This window comes from Vigna unguiculata, chromosome 1 (genome assembly GCF_004118075.2).
Source record: "Vigna unguiculata cultivar IT97K-499-35 chromosome 1, ASM411807v1, whole genome shotgun sequence".
NCBI lineage: Eukaryota > Viridiplantae > Streptophyta > Magnoliopsida > Fabales > Fabaceae > Vigna > Vigna unguiculata.
In genome coordinates this window covers 23,300,033-23,324,886 of record NC_040279.1, presented here as the reverse complement: position 1 = coordinate 23,324,886, position 24,854 = coordinate 23,300,033, and the positions used below count along the sequence as shown (strand labels likewise).

Genomic DNA, 24,854 nt, shown 5'->3' with positions numbered 1-24,854 from the left:
AAAGCAGTGGTGAATAATTCTTTGTTAAATTTTCAACATATGTTATAATGATAATCATATGTTTGAAAATTTGTAATACATATAGTAAGATTATACATTTTGTTATAATTATATATTTCTACAATACGTAATGAAAAATTACTTTCAAAATGTACAAACTATTACTATTAAAATTAATTATACAAAACTTGAAATTTTTTTAAACAAGTTGATTATACTTTATCATAAAACAGTTGGACCTCATTGTTGAAAACAAAATAACAATTAATTGTTTATTAAAGACTAATTCATCATCGACAAAGGAAATTCAATAACGGATATAAAAACAAAAATATAACTACGGATAAACATATTAACAATATTGAGCACACAATATTAACACAATAAATAAAATAGTAGAGTAGTTAATAAAATATATAGATGTACGTAAAAACATACTAGAGTATTCTAGGTGTTCAATGTTTCCGAGAAGATATAAACTACTACATAAAAACTTTCTAAGGCTTTACAGTCTAAACCTTAACTACATGGATTATATTTTTCTTCTCATTGTCCATTCCAAATTGAATGATATCACCAGCAACCAACAGATTATCTTTGCAGAATCTTTTCCACCCACATGTGATATAGCATTCATAACAAGTTCTTCCAGTCCATCAAATTCGACAAGGCCAGCGTCTACAGGTTTCATTGGTAATGAAATATCTCTTCCTATCCTTATCCAAAAACTATTTAGCAAAATTCGAGTGTAGATACTAAAACACAATGCAATTAATTTAGACAAACCAGCAAAAGCAAAATACCAAGGTCAAATTAAAGACTATAAAGAATTTGCATACCAGACATGAAGCTTCAACATCATATTGAGTTAGCTTCTTGGTCAGGTTATGACAAATACTCTTAACCTAAAATATCAATCACCTCAATACAGGGTACATATATATGCAGCATCATCTATATCATAAAAATCTAAAATCTGTTTTCCACCGATAAACTTCCTCTCGGCCAAAAGCCTTTCCTCGAATTCAATATTCAAAACATTTCCCCTCGGATCTGAGAAAAAATTTGTGCCTATTACCAACGTATCAGCCCATTCCAAAAAGAACCCTTCGTCAAAATCTAAAAACTCCTGAAAAACAAATTACCCAGATTTTAAGGTTGATTAAAAAACCCAAAAAGAAATGATCTTTATAACAAAAACGACTATAGGGACGAATGCATGATGATTATTAAAGTCGGCAAGAAATTTTACAACGAAAAAGAAATTCAAAGAACGAAACTATAAACACAAACCTGTTTACGATCCATAAACATTATGGAGTTCTGGAAAAAGTTGTTAAAGCTAAAGCGTTTTGCACTTTTGTCCTCCATGCAAGCAGATGAAAATGGAAGTCTGTAGGGCACCCGATTCTTCTAATTCAGGAACGTAAAAATGAAAAACGAAAGGACAGAATGTTTAAACTATATGAAACTGAAAAGCCAAATCTGCAATGCACTGTTTGCAGAGATACGAAAAGACTCTCTGAACTTTTTAGAATATGCGTTGCTGCCAAAAATCCACATATTTTTTCAACAAAGTAATTATTAATATATCTCAGATATTTTCTCTTTCAGCTTTTTATTTTGGAAACACACAACCTTTTTTTAAGTGGCTTTTTCAAAAGAGTATTTTCTTATATTTAGATTCCTCTACAACTGATTGAAAAATAAATCAAAACTATATAGCTGGATAGAATAACAATAATTTTATTTACTTTTAAAATTATATAATATCTAATAATTAAAATAAATGAGTACAACAACAATAACATAAAGACAAAATACACACAACAGCAATAACAAAAGCACAATAAAAGGCTCGTGCGTACGCACGGGTCTCATACTAGTTTGCACTAAAAAAATCAATTGTACACCTCAACAAAGTCTATGAATTTCATTTATTTAAACTTATCTAAGTATTTAAGAAAGAAAAAAAAACTAAAAGACATTAATGAGCATGAATTTAATCCATAATTATATATAAATATGAAAACTTGCATCTATGAGTAGATTAAGAATGAAGAACTTCAACAAGACAAGAAATAACAAGGTAATGACAAAAATGGAGAGAAAAAAAGAAAAGAAAAGAAAAACTTAAGAAATGGAGAATGTTGCACCCCTCGTAGTAGAAGAGGAAGACGACAATAAAAAAAACAAAAAATCTGAGTAAAAAATCACCACTTAATCCTAAGAATCAAGACAAGACTCAAAGAACTATCTTCACACTAAAAAAGCCAATAATTATTTCCTAAAATTCAATATATCAAAAAAAAAATTGCAAGAGAGGATGCATAACTATTTTCTAGAAGTCATCTTCAATTATAAATATAGATGTAAGAGAAATTATATACAAAGTCTAATCTAAATCTCATGAGTTTCAAATCTATGGAGTGAGATTTGAATTTTAAGAATTCAAATTCCCTTGTGTGCACCCACCAATTTGTTAGGTCATGCTCCTTGCTCCAAGTATTTATACTTTCTTTATCTTCTCTTTGCACCCACGAAGCTTCAAGTGCACCTCTCTTTTTCTTTTCAAAATCTTCCACTAAATTGGGCTTGGATTAGCCCATTAAACATAATGTTCTATTTTTATATTTAAGCAATTTAGATTCAAGTGTCCTCTCAACTTTTTCTTTATTTTAGAAAGCTTTCATAGAGTATTTAATATAGTATAGCAGCGCTCAACTTCTTCAGCAACTTAACTCTTCAATGTAGCGTTCTTCAATTAGGTTGTTATATTTCTTCTCTATTCTATAAATTTATGAAACAATTCTGCAATTTTATTACATTTTCTATGGCTTTCTAAATTGTTAATTTCTATTAAATTTTTTAATCTTTAAGTCTTTATTTGTTTCTATGAATGCTACTTATATAAAAGATATGAGAAAATGGACGTGCGAGTAGGTTGATTGTTCATTTACACTAATTTAGAGGAATGGATATCCTTAAAAGACGGTTAAGGACATTCGCACGTGTGTCAAAAAAAGGAGGAGGTCAAAGACAAAAATGACCTTGGTTTTATTTTCAAATTTCTATAATTTTCTAACTTCTTATATTTTTTTATAACACAATTAATTAATTGAAGGAAGGGGCTTCCATTACATGTTTCATGCATTTCAATCACAACTTTTAATAAATCAAAACATTAAAAGTATTAGTAACAATATTAATAATTAAAATTAATAATAACAAATTTAACAAATTACAATTTTATTTTTAATTAATATTAATATTAATAATAATATTAACACTAATTTAAATAATAATATAAAATAAATTATTTAAGAGAATGATTTGAAATTTATTCCAAATTTTTTTTAATAATTTTATTTTTATATCTTTCCATTTTAAATATTTTTAATTACAATTAAGAAATTCAATTCATTTTAATATACTTTCCAGTACTTAAATTTAAATTTATATCATATTTATATACAAAGGTAAATGGGTAATAATCTATTTTTAATATTAAAATAGTTTTTTAATCTATCATACCTTATCACATCATTTTTAAACTCTCATAAACTCTGCTTTTAAATTTTTTCATTCATTTCTTCAAATTCCTTAATCCAAATAACATCACAATCATATCTCCATCCTCTCAAATCCATCTAGTGACTCTCTTTTACATTCATCCCGAGTCCAAAATTATCTAAATAATTGTTATAAATACTCACATTTTAATATCTTTATATCTAATTGAATTTGTTTATCTAAACTAGATCAATAATTTGGGCCAATTACATTGGTTCTACAACCAATATAAAATTTGTCCAATTTATTACATTAATAATATTTTCATCAAATTCAAAATGAATGTAATAAATCTTAAATAACAAATGTAAAAAGTAATTTTTAGACTAATGTTCAACCGTACACAATTCTAGCCTAAACCAAATCAAACATAGAGACTTAAACAAAAATTATGTAATTCTACCTTTCAATGTTTAACTTAACTTTCACAATATAATAACAAATAAGTTTTACAACACTATTTTCAAATTGATCCTTAGATTATGGGTTGAAAATGTAAAAGTGAAAATACTAATGCAATATATATCATTAATTCTATGGTTAATTAGCTAGGAAGCTAGCTAGCCAGGGACAAACTTTATCATATCGAAAGGGTGTAAAAAATGGCAACTTAAACCACAATTCATGCATAAATGTTTTGTGCAATGAATTTCGTATAAGGCACATTACACCAAAGAATCTAACCCAATTTTGTACCATTTCATGCTATATATCGATTTATTATCCTATTATGGCCGCCATTTTATCGTGAAAATAGAATAACATTCCTATTTTATATTGGATCCAAGAACATACTTTGATTCCTCTAATCTTATATTAATAATAAACTATAGGCCAAGATTGAAATAATGTGTATATTATTATTATTTTTATTTTGTATGGTTTCTCACACTAGACCTAGCTGCCAATAGCTGGAACCTTTGTTTATACGGAAGTACCATTCAATGTCTTTTGTGTTGACAAACTTCTAACAAACTTTCAACTCTTTTTGCCTACAAATGTTTGTATGTCCATCTTTTGGTTTTCCCTTTTTTTTAAGTGAAATTTCAATAAAGAGCTTTCCTTCAATTATTTGATCAAACAAAAACTTTGTGCTATGCAAGTAAACAATATGCCCATCTTTTTGCTTTCCCAAAATGCAATTTTAATACAGAAACCCTTTTATCTCAATCATTCATGAATTCATCTATTTTTTGAAAGAAAAATTTAATAAATATAACAACGAAAAAAAAATAAAAGAATTAATTACTGAACCAATGCAGATATAGTGATTGTTATAGGCTCATGATCATCTAATAAAAATCACTATGATATGCGTAGTTTAACATATGTCTTTATAATTATAGTTTGTAGATCACATTATACGTGTTAAGAATAAATTTATGCAGTTTATAGTTAAGTAATTTAGCACATATTTATGCTTTCATTATTCATTACGTAGAAATACGATTGAATTAATGCATAAGTTTGAACTATATTTTGATTTGCAGGTAAAATGTTTAAAACAAAAACAAAAATTATTCTAAACATGTAAAATTACATTAGAAATTCTTGTCAAAAGGTTGAATCTTGTTTATATAAGCATCTGGAGAAGATTTTTATTATATCATTATTGTTTATATAGTATATGTATGGATAAGATAAATTCTCATCTTATAAAATGTAAAATTAAGTTGGTGTAATTCCTCAATTTTGAGAATAAAAATTGTTAAGAAGTAGATTTTAATTTTAATTTAAACAAATAAAAGTGATTTGAAAATGTAAGGTTTACATCGATTTATATACTTTAAAACTGACATTATCTTTAGTTGGATATGAGACTTCCAACACACTTCCCTCATTATATATATATATATATATATATATATATATATATATATATATATATATATATATATATATATATCGAGCGTGAAACTTGACATTAATGGATATAACTGGTGAAATAATATGTTTAATAAACAACAAATTTCGTTAGGATAAACTCTAACAATGACTCTATTATTATGTTAAAAAATGAAATTCAAGCATAACACAACCACACAATATTAACATATAAGATGAGATTTGTATCCTACTTGCATTTTTAAAACTCCAAATTTATCATAGTAGAAGTAAATAATGGTTTGTTGTAATATTTTGTTCTATATTGTTATCTTATCTACCACAAATCTTCAGTTTTATTACTCACATTTTAATAAACAAAATGCTATTATATCATAATAATTGAAAGTATAAAAAAATATCATTACTAAATTGAATACAACATTAAATTAATTAAAAACGTTATTAGCTTAATGGTGTGTTAAATTTAGTAATATATTTTGTTATACTTTCAATTCAATTATCATGATACTTTTGTTTAATTACAAAACGTAACGTAAATCGATTGCTTGTACAGAACATAACCCAACCCCCACGTATTTCTCGAATTTTCCTTTTCTTTACACTTAATAATATACTCATAACTTTTTATTTTTGTAATTCACACTTCTTTAGATTCAAACTGAACTTTGAAAAACTCGCGCAACGCGTTGCACTTCTAGACTAATACACGAAGTAGTATAGGAAAGAAACTCGAAAGTGTTGAAGCACTTATTTGAGAAACATTATAGGAAATTATTGAGGACAACAAATTATGTTGTTTTCCTCTGTAACATGTATCCAAAAAAAGTTTAGCCAAAAGAGGAAGGGCAAGAACCCCTTGTGAACCTTCCATAGTTAATCACTTAATCCATAAGGAAGGGTTGTGGGGGAACAGTTGTACACACTAAACGAACAAAGGGGCACGTGTCCCCAACATTGAGTTGCTTTTGGAGCTTCAAAGGTTCAAACTTTAATGAAGCTTCCCACTTTTATCTTCTTCATCATTGAAAAAAACACAACCAATGGGTCCCTTGTTGGCTGTTCACTGTTTCAGCCAGATCATGTTTTTTAGACGTTGAACTTCCTCTATTAATAATCCCAAACACGGTGTGTTCTAGCTGTATTTCGATTGAACACGTCAACTACTTCTTCATTTCATCACATTAATTTTATTTCCATAAAAACATTTTATAAGCTTTGTTGTGTCCATTTGAAAACACCACCCACTTTATTTTCATTAATTATATGCCCTTTGCGATACTCCATAAACATTAAAAAAAATTAAAATAATCCCCTATATATAATCTTCTCTTCACCTCCCACTTTCTCACACCAGGGTTCTCTTTTCTTCTACGAGGTGCTTAAAGCCTCGTAGTAGAATCAAGAAACCCTTTTCTTCACTATTAATATTGTAAGTACACATAGTTTGAGAAATGGAGGTGCATTCTTCTGTTGTGGCAAAGAGATTATGGAATGTGATGAGGGTAACCTTCTTCATGATAAGGAAGGGTCTTATATCAAAGAGGAAGATGATCATGGACACGAACTTGATGATGAAGAAAGGGAACGTCAGAAAATCTCTGAGCAATCTCATGTCATCACATCACCACCACCACCACCAGAAGAACAACAACCCTGTGAGTGTGACACGTGGTGGCTTAGGGGTGCATTATGAATTCTCATGCAGCAATAGTCCAAACCCTGTTTTCTTCCACATGCCAAAACGCAAGCACCATTTCAACTTTCCCTGTATCCATGCCCCTGAAGTTGTCGATGACGAACACCGTTTTTCGTTCGAGGTTGAAACTGATGTGCCTAAGGGTGTGGTTACCCTGCCAAAAACCCCAGATTACATGTTCAACATATTTGTCCCTGGAGAGAAAAAGAGCCCTCTTCTCTCACCGTTTTCTGTGAGGGTGTCCAATTATTCTGCATTGGATGAAAGTGAAGAAACTGGAAACGATCATGTCGATGATCAGGCTGAGGATTTTATCAGAAGGTTCTACGAACAGCTTAGGTCGCAGAGTCCCGTGCAGTTCCTAGGTTACTAAGTGATGTAAGGAAGAAACCGACACCATGTAGTTGTAGTAATAATGACGCGTTGCACTTGTTGAGACCATTTCATGGGATTTTGCTGTCCCAAATTCTGCATTTCGTTGTCTGTGTAAATTGGTGTCGTGCTGTTTATTACATTACATGATCGTTTTTGGACATTGAATATTTTTGTTCTCATTCTGTACTTCAGTTGTTTCATTTGTCACTATAGAAACCTAAATGAAATGAATTACTATTTTGTCGTAACATCTTGTATGCTTGAAAAATAGAATAAAGTATGTTGTTGAATGGGAATTTTTTTATTACCAACCAGGTTCCATGATGTTACATAGTTGTGGGCATGTAGGTGGGGAAGTGTGGACCATTGAGCAACATTTTCTTGTGTTATTTTTCTCTTAGTTTTTCATAGACATGTGAGATCCCTCACCTACCAGCTCCATTTTCAACTACCATTAATTAACGCTTTCCATTTTTGATTTTCATTTAATCACTGCATGTCTGTCTGGTGGCTGTGTGCAATGATGCCTATTCTCCCTAGGACGTGGATAGTTAAGTTTCAATGATAAAGTAAGAGAGTATATATGGAAAATGGAAAATTTTATTTGGACACCATTAAGTTTTCCTATCCCTATTTTAACACCTAAAAACCTAATATATATATATATATATATATATATAATATTATATTTTGAAATAAAAATATAGTCTTTTTTTTTTTTGTGTTGTGTAGGTGTGAAGTAGAAATGGGAATGTTCATGTATCATCTCCCATGAAAAATAGCTTGCAATTTCGGGGTAGTTGTTATATTATTGACTTGGTGTCGATTGCTCGTTTCAACTTGTCAATATCATCAGAAATTGGGTTTATCAAAATGGACTTTTTTTTTTTTTTTACTATTCATGAATTGGCCAGAAAACATATCAAAACTCGGTTCCATTTTTTCTTTTTTTTTTTTAACAAAATATTATTTTTTAAGCGATTATTTATTTAATTTAATCATCTTTTTATTTAATTGTTTTCTAAAATTTGATCATTATAAATAAAAATTAATTATAATAAAATTACAAAAGTTATTTTTATTTAATTTTATAATTATAATAATAACAATAATTATAATTTTATTATTTTGTATTATCATAAAAGTAAATACAATGTTACTAATTTATATAAAAGATTTGGGATTACTTTTGGGTTTTATTTTAGTTTAAAAATATCAAGTTGGTCCTCTAGTTTTTTTTAGTTTCAATTTGATCCTAATTTTTTTAAAAATGATGCAATTTAGTCTTTTTATTTTGTTAAATTTCTTGAATTGGCTCAAGTTTTTTTCGTAAAAATTAAAGTTGTGAATAATGATGATTTTCTTTGTTGATGTAATTGACATAATCCTATTCTCAATTTTGATGAAAAATTCTTACTTTGCTTCAAGAAATCTAATAAGAAAGATCAAATTTCATCAATTTTTAAAAAATTGGAACCGATTTGAGACAAAAAACTAGAAGATCAATATGACATTTTTAAACGAAAAAATAGACCAAAAATTAATTCAACTAAAATTTTGATATCTTCAAAATATTCGTTGAAAATTCGTCACTACTTTATAAAAAAAAAAAAAAGGTGTAACCGAAGGGAGAATGACTTCAACCGTTAGAATAGATGATGGCTCGTGCGTGAAGAGAATGAATGTTCTATGCAACAGCGGAACAATGTTATGACAGGGGAGCCATGCCTCTCCCAAAAATGTTTTCAATTTATTTTTTTATATATTTATATATTTTTTAAAATATATTTATATATTTATATATTTTTTAAAATATATTTATATATTTATATATTTTTTAAAATATATTTATATATTTATATATTATTTATATTAAGTTTATATTATGGAAAATTATAATAAAAAATAAAGTAAAGATAAAATAAAAAAATTTAATGGAGACATTCGTTTACAAAAGAGAGTAGGAAATTTTTTTTCTAGCTATAAAATTCTTTTACCATGTAAATTATTATGAGGTGGTGCGAGGAGAAAGAAATATTAAGATTTATGATTGGGAAACAAAGGTTGGGAAACACATAGATTGAAATTGAAGTATACATTCTCGCATGAGATCAAGGTTAATATCTTATTATGATTTATGTATATTAGATGTATGATTCTTTTTAGGATGTTTCTCCCAAATTTATCCCAAATTAGTATAAACCCTAATTATGATTTTAGGAATTCTTTTATGAAATTAGTATGAACCCTAATTATAATTCTTTCCAAATTAGTATAATCTTTACTTATGAAATTTAGGAATTTTGTGTTTTTCATTACGTATGATAAATTTTTTAAAGTTTTGAATTTATATAGTATTGCTTATTTAATTAGAGTGGTATGAGTTTTGTTATGTTTTGCAATGTGACAATTGTGATTTGTGAAGATAAATTTTATCTTTTTCTAAATAGGTGAGAGGTGATAAATTTATATTAGAAAGATTATGATAAAAAGTAAAAGAATTAATTTTTTTTTTTAAAGAGGAAGAGTTATAATAAAGATAAAAAAAATGCATTTGGTTAACTAAACGGGAACAAGAATTCATGAGAATGGAAAAACAAATCTCTAAAGTTCCTAGAGTTACATATAATAAATTTAAAAATTCATTAGAACGCGATTCGGGAGAAGCGTCCTCAATTTGTCAATGTCCACTAAATCAAATTGATGATGTACGAATAGTTTATCTAAAATGGTATTGGTGGTTTGGTATGATATAATAGTGAATAATAATCATATTTTTTTTATTCTACTATTATGTGTGTTTGTTTGATGTAAAGGAAATGAAGAGAGAAAATAATTTTTTTTTGAACTAAAAAAATAATTATATATAAAAAATTTAATTTGGCACCTCTATATATTTTGTCCAAGTTTCATCACTGGTTCTATGGTAGTGTAAAATAATAATAATAATAATAATAATAAAAACCTTAAATCGTGGGAAAGTTGGAGAGAAAGAAGCATATCACTTGCCATAGGAAGAAAAACACACTCATATACTGAGTTAGAGTAGAAAGATGAAAGTTAACATGCAAAGAAAAAATCTCAAATACTGTGTCAACTGATTGTAAATATAATATAAGTTTAAAAATTTAATAAGATAATGTCAGTTTAAGAAAACTGCCACGAAATAATTGTCGTTATAAAATATTTTTATCTATATTATTTCCTATTTTATTTAATTAAATTAATAAATAGATTTAATTATGATTGCACTTTAATCATTAATTTAAATTTTTAATTTTCATTATTATTTTTTTTAACAAAATCTCAATGTTAATTATATTTAACAATGTATGTAAATTATTATAAAATAAATGTTATATATTATAAAATGTTGTAAAATATTAACTATTATCATTATTATTATATATATTTTTTAATTTCTAAATTTGTATAACTTTATTCTTTAAAACATAAACAAAAGTAAATTTATAATTTCTTCTTTTTAATTTTGACTTATCTTTTTTAATAATGAATGCAAACGAAGGTTAGAATTCATTCCCATAAACACTAAAGTATACTATTTAAATAAATACCATGAAATTCAAAAGATTACATGATCACATATACTTGGTGACTGAATGACTATTATCTTGAAAATGAGTCAAACATTTGATTGGTACATTATGACAAACTAGTTAAGTTGATTATAAATAAGTTAGAAAAGTATATGTAACATATTTTGATGCCATTTTACTGTTCATACAATGCCTCTTCTAGTTTTTAATGTTAGTGATTTTTTTTTAGTTTCTCGCTAATAGTATGATTAATTCACCTAACATTTTCATTTGGATTTATATTGATTAAGAAGTGCTTAAAGTTAGTAATTTTAAGTTAGGTCAATTAGGTAAAAACTCCTTTTCCCTCGGCCAACAAAACAACAATAAATAAATAAATAAAATTAAAATATTGACGACAAAGTTTACAACAAAATTTCCGTATATAAAATATGGAAAACCCTACAAAAAAGAGAAAATATAAAAAAATAAAAAAAAACTATACAACTACACGTTGTCAAAATAAACACCTCAGAAAAATTATGGCCTTTGAACCCTTCATTAGTCCATTACCACCTGCGTTCACTATACGGGCCTGGTAGCCATGGATGGGCCTCCGGCCCAAAATGAGGATAAGCATGCACCGCCGGAGGAGGCGGGGGAGGATATGGATACGCAACCGGCGGCGGCGGTGACGACGGTTGTGGGTAATTGAAATGAAACTCTCCGTACGACGGAAGCATAACCGGCGGCGGTGGAGCAGCTGCCGGATAGACGGGACACCCCACCGGCAACGCAACCGTTGGGTAGCAGCACGTGTTATCAATGTCGCACGTGGGATATTGTACCCTATTGGGAGCGCACGCGCAATCCTCCGGTGCCAGAACAGGGTACCCGGAGATTCTCCCTTGGAGAATCTGCGACGAGTGCATTCCGCTAACAATCCCACCCCAATTTCCAATCCCAATCCCAAACCCAATCAATTTGTACGAAAAATTGAAGACACCATTCGGCTTTCCCTCGGGGGATCGAACCTCATAGCTCACGATCCTCGCTGCGCCGGCGGCTCCGTCGCGGATCATATCGGAGAACGCCACGCGGCACTCGCCGACGATTTTATCGCCGAGGATGACGCCGTCGTGGCGGAACTCAAAGCAGAGGAAGAGATCATCGTAATCGGAGTGGCGCGGCGAGCGCGAAAGCTTCCCCAAATCGAAACGCGCGTAGTTGTTCCATTCGGGGTTGCTGCCATCGCCGTCGCTTTCTCTGTGCGTTAGGGTTCGCTGTCGCTGCCTCCGTTCCTCCGTCATTTCCCTCTTCGGATCCTCGCTGTCGATGAAGACGGTGGCGTAAACTGTGAGCTTTTGGAAAAAATTGAAGGCTCTGAGGTCCTTGCACGAGATGAGTTTCACCTCTATGGATCTTTGTTCTGGTTCCATTGTTTCGTGATTTTTTGGGGTTTAGAAAAATTTTAACGTTGGAATTAAAATTTGATGCGATCTTAGGTTTTATAGATGTATTTGTGCGCGTATTCAAGGAGAAACTTCGCGAGAAAACTAATGTTCAATGTTAAATTCGTTAACTGTCATGTCCCGTAGTAATCTTGAATGGAAGGTTCTCTCGGTGTTCCATTCACGTTAACAGTATGTGCTAATGTGCCGTGTCTGTCGTCCTGACATGCACGTGGATATTGTTAGATAAATGAAACAAATCAACAAATTACTTCATAAAATAAAAGCAAAGTGAGTATGTGTACCTTATAGGCGTGATAGATCAATCTAAAGATAATTTAAGTTTTGGAGGAAAAAACTAACTTAGCTAATTATTTATAGGAGAATGGTATAAAAAGCTTCAACAACAACCTTGTGATATGCTTTAAAGAGTTGTACCTTATGTCATTTTATATGGAAGAAAGGAAGGAGTTATTTTCCTTTCTTGACATGCGATTTGATAATTAGTTGGCAAAATTATATTGTTAAGTTATTGTTTTGCTAAAGATGGAATTATAGTTCAGAAAATAAATTAAATAAAATTAAAAATTCATATGATTTATTAACTTAATCTTTTTATAATAATTTAATTAATTTATATCATTTATTAGTGGCTGGTATTGATTAGTGAGAAAATTTTTTATCGCATAGTGTGAAAAATAATGAAAACACAATATGAAAATCAATTAATCTGATAATTATTTTTGTAATCTTAGCTTTATAGATTTTTCCTTCTTTAAGTAAATTTAACAAATATAACATTCAACTTTCGTGATAAATGGAAGTAATTATCTCACTAGGTTATATAGTTTTTTTACTTAAAGAGTGATAAAATCACACATCCTACTAACATCCTACTAGGTACTAGGTAGATAGTTGTGTCTGAGTTGACATAACAGTGACGAATCTTTGACTAATATTTTAAGGGTGTCAAAATTTTGGTTGAATTATCTTCTTGTATATTTTTTTGTCCAAAAATATCATGTTGTTCCTCTAATTTTTTTTAGTCTTAATTTGGTTTCGATTTTTTAAAAATTGATGCAATTTAATGCTTTCCGTTAAATTTCTTGAAGCGGAATAAGAATTTTTCATCAAAATAGACACTAGGATTATGTCAATTACACCAAGGAAACCATCATTATTCACAACTTCAATCCTAATGAAAAACCTTAATCCGGTTCAAGAAATTTAACAAAAAAAATAATAATAAATTGCATCATTTTTTTCAAAAATTGGACCATATTAAGACTATAAAAATATTTGAGGACCAATTTGATATTTTTAAACAAAAATAAGAACCAAAAACGTAATCTCATAATTTTTATATAAACTAGTAAAAATATTGTATTTACTTTTTTTATGATGATAAAAAATAATAAAATTATAATAATAATAATTATTATAATTATAATTATAAAATTAAATATAAATAATTTTTATAATTTTATTATAATTAATTTTCATTTATAAAAATTAAGTTTAAAAAAATAATCAAATAAAAATTAGTTAAATTAAATAAATAATAACTTAAAATATAATATTAATAAAATAATTAATTTTATTTAAAAAATATTTAAAAGATAAAATTAAAAAATAGATATAAAAAGAAAAAGAATTTTCCTTATATATAGATATAAATATATAAAAAAATTGAAAATATTAATTACATAAAATATATTAAAAATATTTTATTTTTAAAAAACATATTTAAATTATATATCAATATATAAATGTAAAAGAATTTGGGGGCCATGACCCCTTTTGTCATTACTAAGTACCAGCACTAGACATATAGTTGCCGAATATTTCAGTTTTATTTTAAATTTTAATAAATATTTGAATGAAACTTGATTTTGGTGTGAATCTCTTTAATAACCGATGGAGAATACATTTCTTACATTAGACTTAAGCTTCAAGAATATTCTTTAAGTTGATGTCAGCTTAAATAAAATCTTGTACTTATAATTTGGTCATCATTAATCACTTATTAGATATAATGGAATGATCTCCATGTTGTCATATTGTTATTGTTTGTCAGACAAAACACATGTATTTATCATATACACCTTTTTCATACTTTTAATGTATTAAGTGATTAATAAAAGTAATATAGGGTATGTATTTTATTTTATACCACATAGCTACGGTAAACAACTTTAATATATTAATTTAGTGATAGAGATTAACTTGGATCATAATCATAAGTACCAATTGAAACTTAATTTTTACTTTCAGAATTAGGTTTAAGGATTTTAAGAGGTATTTTGTTATTTGAATATCTAAGTTTAAAACTTATGGAAAAGCAACTTTTGAGTTTCCCATTTTCTCTTTAGTTCATTATGTATAGGTTTAATTACTTATATGGTACCTACTTTTGTAGGAATGTGTCAATTTGGTACCCGTTGTTAAAAAAATGTCAATTATGTCCCAACTTTTAAAAAGTGCCTCAATTAGGTTCTTTTAAAAAAAATAATTAACGCGGTTAACAGCACGCTACATGTCACTTTTTGGTTTTTCTAATTTTTAAATTGTTTTTTAATTTTTTTTTGCAAAATGTTTTTGTTGTCATATGTCAAGTCCCTGGTATGACACGTGGCAATGTTAGTGCCACATGGCAGGATAATGTCATGTGTGTCAAATGTCATTGTCCTTATTCCAATTTAGTTTCCATATATGTTTCATTGTTTCAATTTAGTCCCCACGTTTGTAAGCCCCTTTTTCAGCTTTATAAAGGTTTGGGTTTGGCCTTTTCGTAGGCCCAAGATCAGCCCTCCAGAGGACCCAATACCCCTTCGAGCTGACTCATTGTTCCCTTGTCACCTTTTCAGAAACAACTCCTTCCTCTCCTTCTCATATCTTTAGCAAAGTGCTCTGCTAGGGAACAATATTCTTTCATCTCCGAGCTAGCGAAATCCTTTTCACCTTCAAGTAAGTTGAACCTTAAGGTTTTGTGTTTGTTTTCCTCCTCTTTACACTGTTTAAGTGTGTTGGTCTGGTTAGGGTTTTGTCTCATACCCTGGTTTGTCTTCGTTCTATGTTTCAGCTCACTGCTCTAGCCCTTGGAGCTGACGTACTCCTTAGTTGTGGGTCTGTTGCGTCTTGTTAGCATCTAAGCAAGGTAAGGGAAACTAGGTTTTTCGTTTTTGGGGTATGTTGCTTGTTTCACTACTGTTTTATGCTTAAAATGATTTGAAAATGTTTGTGCTTGTGTGAGATCAAAAGTAAGATGTTTGGTTTGATTGTTTCTGGGTTGCATGCGTGGAACAGTGGGGGAGAACTGGTATTCTCGCCCAAGCGAGCTCGTCTCGCCTAGGCGAGAATAGCATAAGCTCGCCCAAGATTCTGCCTCGAGCGCTTGCTCAGGCGGCCAGTTCATGTTTTGAGCGACGCCCTGTCTCGCTCAGGCGAGAAGGCCTCACCCAAGCAAGAGTCCACAGCTTGAGCGAGGCAAGCTTCCTCGCCTGAGCAAGGCTCCTAGCTTGAGCGAGGCTGGTGCAGTGGTGCGTGCTGTCATTGTTTTCTTGACTGTTTGGATGATTTGTTGCATGTCTTGTCTAGATTATTCTTCCTAAACAAGATGTACGTGAATATGCTTGGGTGTTTGAATTTTATGAACGAAATTGGCATGCTTGGTATGAGATTGATCATGAAATTGTGGATTTGTGATGTTTTAACATGAGAAGTGGATGAATGAAATAAATGAGGTGGGAATTGTATGAGAAACATGATTCTGATTGTGAGATAGGCGTAATTCCATGAGTCTCGTGGGGAGATCTCATGGTGGTGTGTAGTGTATATATTAAGATAAGGATTCAAGTAAAGATCGTATCCTGAAACTCTAAAAGGTTAGTGAGTCTCAAGTAGAGCAAACTGACCTAAGTGGTGAGAGTAGCGGGAGGCCCTAGTCTTTGGCAGGATAATGGCCTTAGACGCTTAAAGGCTAACCTTGTGTGTGGTAGGGTGAAACCCATTGGCAATGGCTCTGTAGAGCAATAGAGGCCACCACAAGTGCACGCGTCTAGTGAATCTGATCTTAGTATATGTATCTGGATAATTGAGTCATAGTGTCTTGCTCGTTTGTTATAACATGATTCTTTGGCCCTACTGATTTGCATGCTTGGACTGTTTTATGTACTTATTTGCTATAATATGTTAAATTTAAATTACACTAGCTTACCCTTTCATTTCATGTTTGTGTTTGTCTTATTTCCTTCTTGCGATGATCACCTTTCGGTGGGGCAAATGAGAGGGATGTTCAAGGTGGATCTGGGAGTAGCAGCGGTGCAGCTTAGATTATTCTATCTCGATGGCTCTTAGGAGCAGTTTCACGACCATGAGGCCTTTTGTAATAGTTGCCTTAGTGGCAACCCCTTTTGCAAAACTGTTGAACCTTTTTAGATTACGTTTTTGGCTAGACCATTGTGGTATGCCTAAGTTTCTATTCCTGTACTCTCTTGGATGACTGTAACAGTTAACTTTCTTATGTTCCCTGTTCATCTGATTGCTCCTTTAGTATTATAATTTTGTGATGCTTTATTGAGTAGATTTATTCTATTAAATGGGATGTCACAACTTTTGTGTCTTTGATTCAATTTTGTCCTAATTTTTGTAATAATTGAAATATATTTTTTAATCTATTTTTTTATAAGATTAAAACTAATTAAGTATAAATATTTTTACAAAAATTAAGTACTGATATTTACATTAAAATTTAGTGGTACAAAAATATTATACTAATAGAAAAATATAATTACCCATTTTTTTTTTCAAAATAGAATAATATTGTCTCTCTCCAATTTCAGACCAAATTTATTATTTGTATAAATGTTATACTAATATTTTTTTATTAAAAATGACTTTTTAACATATTACACTATTGTATATTATTAACCCATATTTTGTTAATGTATTCTTTGACCACTAAATTTTAAAATATAAATATCAGTACTTAATTTTGTAAAAATATTTATATTTAATTAGTTTTAATCTTATAAAAAATGGATTATAAAAATATTTTTCAATCATTAAAAAAAAATTGGGATAAAATTAAATCAAAGGCACAAAAGTGGGGACTAAATTAAAACAATAAGACATATATGAGGACTAAATTGAAATCACAACAATGACATTTGACAAATGTGGCACTATCCTGCCATGTGGCATTCACATTGTCACGTGTCACACTAAGGATTTGACACGTGGCAACAAAAAAAATTTGCAAAAAAATAAAATAAAAATTAAAAAAGAAATTAAAAAAGTTAGAGAGTGACATGTGGCGTGCCACTAACGGTGTTAATTATATTTGTCTGAAAAGAACCTAATTGGGGCACTTTTCAAAAGTTAGAAAATAATTGACACTTTTTTAAGAGCGAGTACCAAATTGAGACACCCCTACCAAAGTGGATACCATCCGAATGATTAACCCAGTATACATGAATTATAGGATTAGTCATAAACACAAAAATTATATATACATACATATATATATATATATATATATATATATATATATATATATATATATATATATATTCCTAAAAATTTAAATTTTAAATTGCTAATGGAAATTTTTTGATGGTATTTAATTCAAATTAGAGTTATGAGTTCTATTCAAGAATAGTAATTGTGTGATCCTATGTTCAATTCAATATGTAACTGAAAGAGTTTTAGAAGAAAAAACCAATTCCGCATACAGAACATTGAAATATTAACATTGAAAATGCAAAAAATCAAATACCAACCAATAATGAATTAAAAATAAATAAATAAATTGAAAACTAGAAAGTTATGAAGTAATGATGTGCGAAAATATTAAATAGAAAGATTACAAAATAAAGAGATTATGAAACAATTAGAATATGAAATTTCTAAGGCTCACTCTAATTGTTGTCCTACTTTTAAAGGGCCTACTCTAATCACTTTGGTCTAAGGCTGACCTATAAGGTGTTCAAACCCCTAAACTTGCCCTAACCATCTCATTCACTTCACTTTTCAGAAAACAACTCTCTCCCTCTTTTAGAACTACACTTGTGCTCTGCTAGGGTTTGGTCCCAAATCTTGGTCAAGCTAGCTCAAGCATTTTTCTGCTTCATGTAAGTTGTTCTAACCTATGCTCTTTCTTTTCTAGTTGATTTTTGCGGTTCCAACTAGGGCTAACCGTAGTAATCTGTCCTTGCTCTGGTGTCCTTGTTTTCGACTCACTAAAATGTCCTAGGAGCTGTGGTACTTCTCTGCTCATACTCAAAACCCTCACAGTAGCTCTTCCAAGTAAGGGAAGTTAGGGTTTCACGTTTTCAAGTCATATATGTTTGTTGTAGCTTCGTTTTCGTGTTTAAAATGCCTGAATACTATTGTAATTGCTTGGAATGTTGATAAATGTTGATTGGGTCTTGAATGCTTGACTGTTGCACGAGTGAATAGTGGTGAGCTCTGGTTTTCTCGCCCAAGCGAGCGTGTCTCGCCTAGGCGAGACTAACAGAGGCTCGCCCAGGTTTTCTGCTCGAGTTGTCGCTTAGGCGATGAGCCTTCATTTTGAGCGAGGTGTGGTCTCGCTCAGGCGAGGAGGTCTCGCCTAAGCGAGAAATCGCAGAAAGAAACTATTCCCACTCTTCGAGCCCTCACTTAGGCGAAAGGAGTTCGCCTGAGCGAGAGAAACCTCTCGCCTAAGCGAGGCCTTTGAGCCTGAGCGAGAACTGAGTGAGAATGTGCCAAGGTCCTGTTTTCTTCTCTGTTCTTGGATGTTTGCCTCATGTTTGGTTAAATTACTATGTTAAAGCATGAAATGAGTGATTTTTCATGTATTGAATGATTTATGGGCTGTAATTGATGAGTTTGGCATGATCTTGGCATGTAACATGAATGTGATGGTTGGTTATAAATGTTGACATGGAATTGGTATGTATAATGACTTTATGTTGGTTGGAGAAACATGATGTTGGTATGGTTAGGACGTAATTCCACGAAGGTTTCGTGGTGGTGCCTCATTGGTCAGGACGTAATTCCACGATGGTTGTGTGGTGGTGCCTTATGGTCAGGACGTAATTCCATGACCCCTGTTAGTGGGAGCTCATGGTGGTGTCTCATATTTAGGACATAATTTCACAAAGTTCGTGGTGGTGCCTTATTATATAATTTAGTAAGGATTCAAGTAAGGATTGCATCCTGGCACTCTAAAGAGTCAGTTAGTCTCACGTAGAACGTACTGACTCAAGTGGTGAGAGTAGTAGGAGGTCCTAGTCTTTCGCATGATAACGACCTTAGATGTTTGTAAGCTAACCTTGTGAGTGGTAGGGTGAAACCCATTGACAATTGGCTCTGAAGAGGAGTAGAGACCACCACAAGTGCAAGCATCCCGTGAATCCGACTAATTATATGTATCCGGATAATCATGTCTTGTGTCTTGTTTGCGAGTCATCACATGCTTGGTTGATGTATGTATCTTTGGCTATAAAATTGTATGCAATTGTATGATAAAACGTTTTTCCACTTTAGCTTACCCTTTATGCTTGTTTGTATGTTCTGTGTGTGGCTTTCTCTTTTTGCGATGATCATCAATTTATTGATGGGAGCATATGCGAGAACTCCCCGCAGTGGTCAGGTTGATGGAGATTCCGCTGCTTAGCTTGTTTCGGGTCGAATCCTCTTATTTTCGAGTTTCCCTTTTTGGGCTTAGGCCTATGTATTATCTGCTCTCTAAGCATTTATTTTGAATATTGTCGAACTATTTCTCTATCTTGTTATTGGCATCGTGGTGTGCCTTAGTATTTCATTTTAAGTATCTTGGATATCTGTAAGGAGTGACTTTATATTCCGCAACTTTGTTCTTTATATTATCTTGTATAATATTCCATTTGATTATGTTATTATTTGAAGGGAACATTACAAATTTGAAGTAGAACTGAATTATAATGTTGAGTTTGAAAGTTTTCCAAATGTAAAAGAAAAAAGGAAGTATGGAAAGTAGAGAAAAAACTAAGGGATTTTAAAAGGTAAATATCAAACATATATGTTTCAAAAAAAAATGTAAAACTAGACACTAAGTGATTGTACAAATTCCTATATATGATATACATACTACAAATGTTTTACAAGGCCCATGGAAAAAGCTCAGTCATTTTTTAGTTTGTTTTTTAATAACTTTTTTATATTTGTAGTAGAATTTCACTCAATGAAATGGGACTTGTTGAGTAACATGTTCGTGAAGTTGGTTATTACTCTGGACTATATTTACTGAGAAAAAATAGATTTGTTGGGTGAACTAATAGCTTATTCTCTTAATTTTAATCATGAGTCGTTCATTGAACGAATAGGCCCTCACCGAGAAAGATACAATTAAAATTTGTATTAGTAATTATTAATGATTCATTGAACAGATTCTAGTTCGTTGAGTGAATTTATTATTGCATGAAAATTCTTTAAATATATTTGTGTCTTGATCAATATTGGTGAAAATATGCATGATTAAAATCTAGGGCCAACAGGATGATGAATTCTCTTAGAAAAAAATTAATAGATACTTTATTATCGTCTATTATGAAAAACTATTAGAAAAATCTCAGAAAAAACATAACCTTTTAATTGGATTTGAGGTTGTAAGTTGATTACATTACATATAGTGAAGACATTAACAATATTTAATGTTTATATTTGGACTACCTTTAATTAAATGTCTTAAATGTGAAAATTTAGTTTCACTTTCTAAAATACTTTTATTTTCCATTATGATACAAATTTAAAATCTTATTAATTATTATTTCTATAAACAGAGAATACGTATGAAAATTTTATTTGGTCCAACAAGGGATGACCTTACTTCAAAATATTTTTATTCATAATGAAAAATTGCAGGTTCAAGGTTCACTCTATAAAAAGCTATAAAAAGATTGTGTGTATGTTTAATATTTTTTGGTTATGAAATTTAAATATTTATTTAGCATTTAATGAAGTTGTATACGTCGTTAAGAGTACATGTTAGTGTGAGAGACTATACTTGATACATTTAAATTTAAATGTTATACAACGAGTAAAATAGTATAAACTATATATTAATAAGGTAGACTATCACATGAATTCTATTTAACAGGAAAAAAAATTATATTTATATAAACTTACTATGTCTAAATTATTTTTAAATAGTGAAATAAAAATTATGCTTAGGATCATACATGCATTTAAACAAATACTTTTAAAAATTTATTATATCCAATCCTCTTTTAAACGTAGACTTTTGTTTTTAATATTAAGTATCTTATACAATCAGGTGGAACTTGAACAAAAATTTTAGGAAACCAGAGGCGGAGTATAACAAAAATTTTAGGAATCAGAGGCGGAGCATCAGAGGAGTAGGGAGGGGCCTAGGCCGTCCCGCAAATATCTTTTATTTTTTTCAAAATTATATATCCATTTTTTGACTTTTTAAAAATTTAAAAAATTTTAAAATTATAAATAGTATATTTTAGAAATTGATGATAATTAAATTGTGTCTTTTTATTTCTTTTATAAAATACAACATTTAATGTTAATAAATAATAAAACATAAAATCCAATATAATAAAAAAATATTTAGGTTTAATTAGTCTTCTAGTATATGTTTTCGTCTAAAAATATCAAATTACGACTAAAAAATTGCGACTAAATTGAAACTAAAAAAACTGGAAGATCAACTTACATTTTTGGAAACAATAACCAAAAAAGTAATTAAACCAAACATTTATTAAAATATTTTTTTATTTTCTTCTGTCATTGCCTTTTTAATTTTTGACAAAATTGTACTTATCCCTCACTATCATATGTTTTGTTTTAAGAGAAATGAAGTTAGACACATACTTATTATGTTTGCTCTCATTTCTCATATGTTTCCTTCATTTCTCGAAGAAAAAAAAAATGTAACTCTCTCTTGTCTTACTTGATTATGAAATATTAATTTAATAGTTATTAAAATGATTTTTTATCTCATTAGCCTTTTGTATACTTATTTTTTATGATTATAGAAGAAAAAAAAATGTATTATATGTTTTTTAATAATCGATTTTTAATTGTGACCTGATTATAATATATTTTTCTTCTGATACTTATGTCTCTCCATGTTTTATTAGATTGTGATAAATTATTTTTTAATATATTTTTAAAAAAAACCATATTGATGAAGACTAGAATAATGGATTTATTTTGTAGAAGTAGTAAAAGGGAAGCTACACGTAAAGATGAAAACAAGTTAAATTATACTTCTTCACATTTTTTAAAGTATTTAAAACATTATACTAATAATTCAATCTAACGATCCAATTGTTTTATAGAAGAGTCATTTTTTAAAGTGTGTTGAAATAATTATTAAAATTTATGTTAGAGTAATTATTAAGTCTAAAATAGGGAGTTGTGTGTTGGGAACTACTTCCAACTGTATTTATAAGTCTAGTGCACTCTATGAGTTGTACCTAGGTATTTAGGGTAGTCTTTTGATCTTTCATCTTCCATTGTATCAGTTTTTATCATTATAAATAGAAGATTATGAGAGGGATCTAAAAAGACCCTCCAATTGTGTATTATCCTTTTATTTTCACATGGTATAAGAGCAGGTGGTTTATGTTTCGTCGTGTTTGTGTTGCTCGCCAGCGGCCACTGGCCGGCGGTGGTTGCCGGAGTCAAATCTTTCAAAGACTTATGTCTGAAGTATTTCAATGTGCATCCTGTTCTCTTAATCTCAGTTCTGTCCACTACATTTTCATTAATGTCCATCGTTTGCTGCTGTTTGCCGCCGCCTTCTGCCTCCGGCCACCTGCCAGTGGCTTTCCATCACTATCTAAAGCTACCCACTCTCTTTTTTTAACAATTCAACAATGTGAACCATTGTTCACTATTAGTGCACCTCTGTCCGCCGTCTTCCGCCATCGCCGGCGGCGCCAGCCGCTGTCGACTACCGTCGCAGTTTCGTTCGGCGACCACCAGATCAGGGTCGCCTCTTCGAGCGACGTCCAACCCCGCCGGGATCAAAGCCAGATTCGTCTCCACGCGTCGTCACGCATGTCAGTTCTTCACGTCGCTGTTGAGTGGTCCGATGTTCTTCATGTCATGGTCGTACGACTCGTCGGAGCAAGCTGAGTCCATATATTCCCTTGGTTCTTGGTTTCGAAGTCATTTGGTGGGTGTCCTAAGTTTTTCCTCTTTCTTGAAACCCTATGATTTCTTGTTTATTGCGTTTCTGCAATATATCTTTTTCTCTGCTCGCAACACGCTATTGCCTCCAGTCTAAGGTGTTGTTGCAGTCTCATTTTGTTCGAAGTCATTTGGTGGATCTCCCTGTTTTCTCCTTATCCTAATGTCACTGCAAATTTGAGTCTATTGTCACTGTTGATAGCAAACAGGTGTGTCACTGGTAACAGCTTCAATGCCTGAGCCATCATCTTTTTCCTCGCAGCTCCTTCGTTCTGCCTCTCCATTTTTTTTATCACGCCCTCAAGAATATTTTCACAACCAAAGTTATAGGTTGAAGGTTGCTCATAGCGTGAGGGGGAGTCTGTTTCTGGTCTGTTTCTGGTCTATTCCAGTGATTTGGGAAATTTGTCAAGCCTACAGGGAATAGCTTATTTGTCTCAAGCCTGGCTGCTGGTAAATGCCCCAATCTAGGTTGAAACCTCACTCGTGAATAAACTCCCTTAGTTGCTCGAAAGCAGTTGGAAGAATTAATATTCCAAAATCGAATTTCATTTTCTCCGTCGCAGTAGCAGAAGAGTTCAGTCTTCTTAGGATGGAAATCAAGAGACACTATAGCTGAAGAGTGCCCACTATATTCTTGTACACATCGGACTGTTCTCTGTCTTAAAAGTGTCCATGTTCCAGAAGACAACCTTCATGACATCTCCAGCACTGGCAAGCCACTTTCCATCTGAAGAAAAGTGACAACAAGTAACTTTGATGTTCCTCGATCTTATGCTACTAACTTCTGCAAAGGTGAAACCCTTTGAAGACTCTTTTTGTTGCTCAGCTGGGCTTTGTTTCACTGCTCCATAGACATTTCCACCATCTCCACCATCATTTGACAGAAAGGATTCTACATTATCATCTAAGGCATCAACATTATTATTTGTCTTAAGCTTGGCTGTTGGAATTTAGTCTATTTGGCATTGTCCACGCCGTTCGAAAATGGCAATCTAGTCTGCCGTAGTTGTCGTTGTCAGCCACTGTAGGCCACCATCCATTATTGATGGTAATCTTGTCTAGCCGCAGTTTATCGCTGTCCACCACTGTTGGCTGCCATTTATCGTTGATGATAATCTTCTCTGTCGCAATCTGTTGCTGTTTGCCACTGTTGGCCACCATATGTCGTTGATGGCAATCTTC

At 30.9% G+C, this 24,854-nt stretch overlaps 2 protein-coding genes across 2 annotated transcripts; one reads left to right on the top strand and one right to left on the bottom strand.

The window, feature by feature from the left end:
• The first annotated feature begins 6,774 nt into the window (after positions 1-6,774).
• On the top strand, positions 6,775-7,740 carry LOC114178559. Its single transcript, XM_028064552.1, has one exon. It carries the CDS (start codon positions 6,873-6,875, stop codon positions 7,488-7,490), a length of 618 nt encoding a protein of 205 aa, XP_027920353.1. The 5' UTR covers positions 6,775-6,872; the 3' UTR covers positions 7,491-7,740.
• A 3,670-nt stretch (positions 7,741-11,410) lies between these two features.
• On the bottom strand, positions 11,411-12,569 carry LOC114178469 (protein SRC2 homolog). The gene has a single exon (XM_028064396.1). It carries the CDS (start codon positions 12,465-12,467, stop codon positions 11,598-11,600), a length of 870 nt encoding a protein of 289 aa, XP_027920197.1. The 5' UTR covers positions 12,468-12,569; the 3' UTR covers positions 11,411-11,597.
• Between the last annotated feature and the right edge of the window lie 12,285 nt (positions 12,570-24,854).

Excerpts from the sequence above, each read along its gene's own strand:
- LOC114178559 (XM_028064552.1), top strand. The coding sequence starts at position 6,873 with ATGGAGGTGCATTCTTCTGTTGTGGCAAAGAGATTATGGAATGTGATG.
- LOC114178469 (XM_028064396.1), bottom strand. The coding sequence starts at position 12,467 with ATGGAACCAGAACAAAGATCCATAGAGGTGAAACTCATCTCGTGCAAG.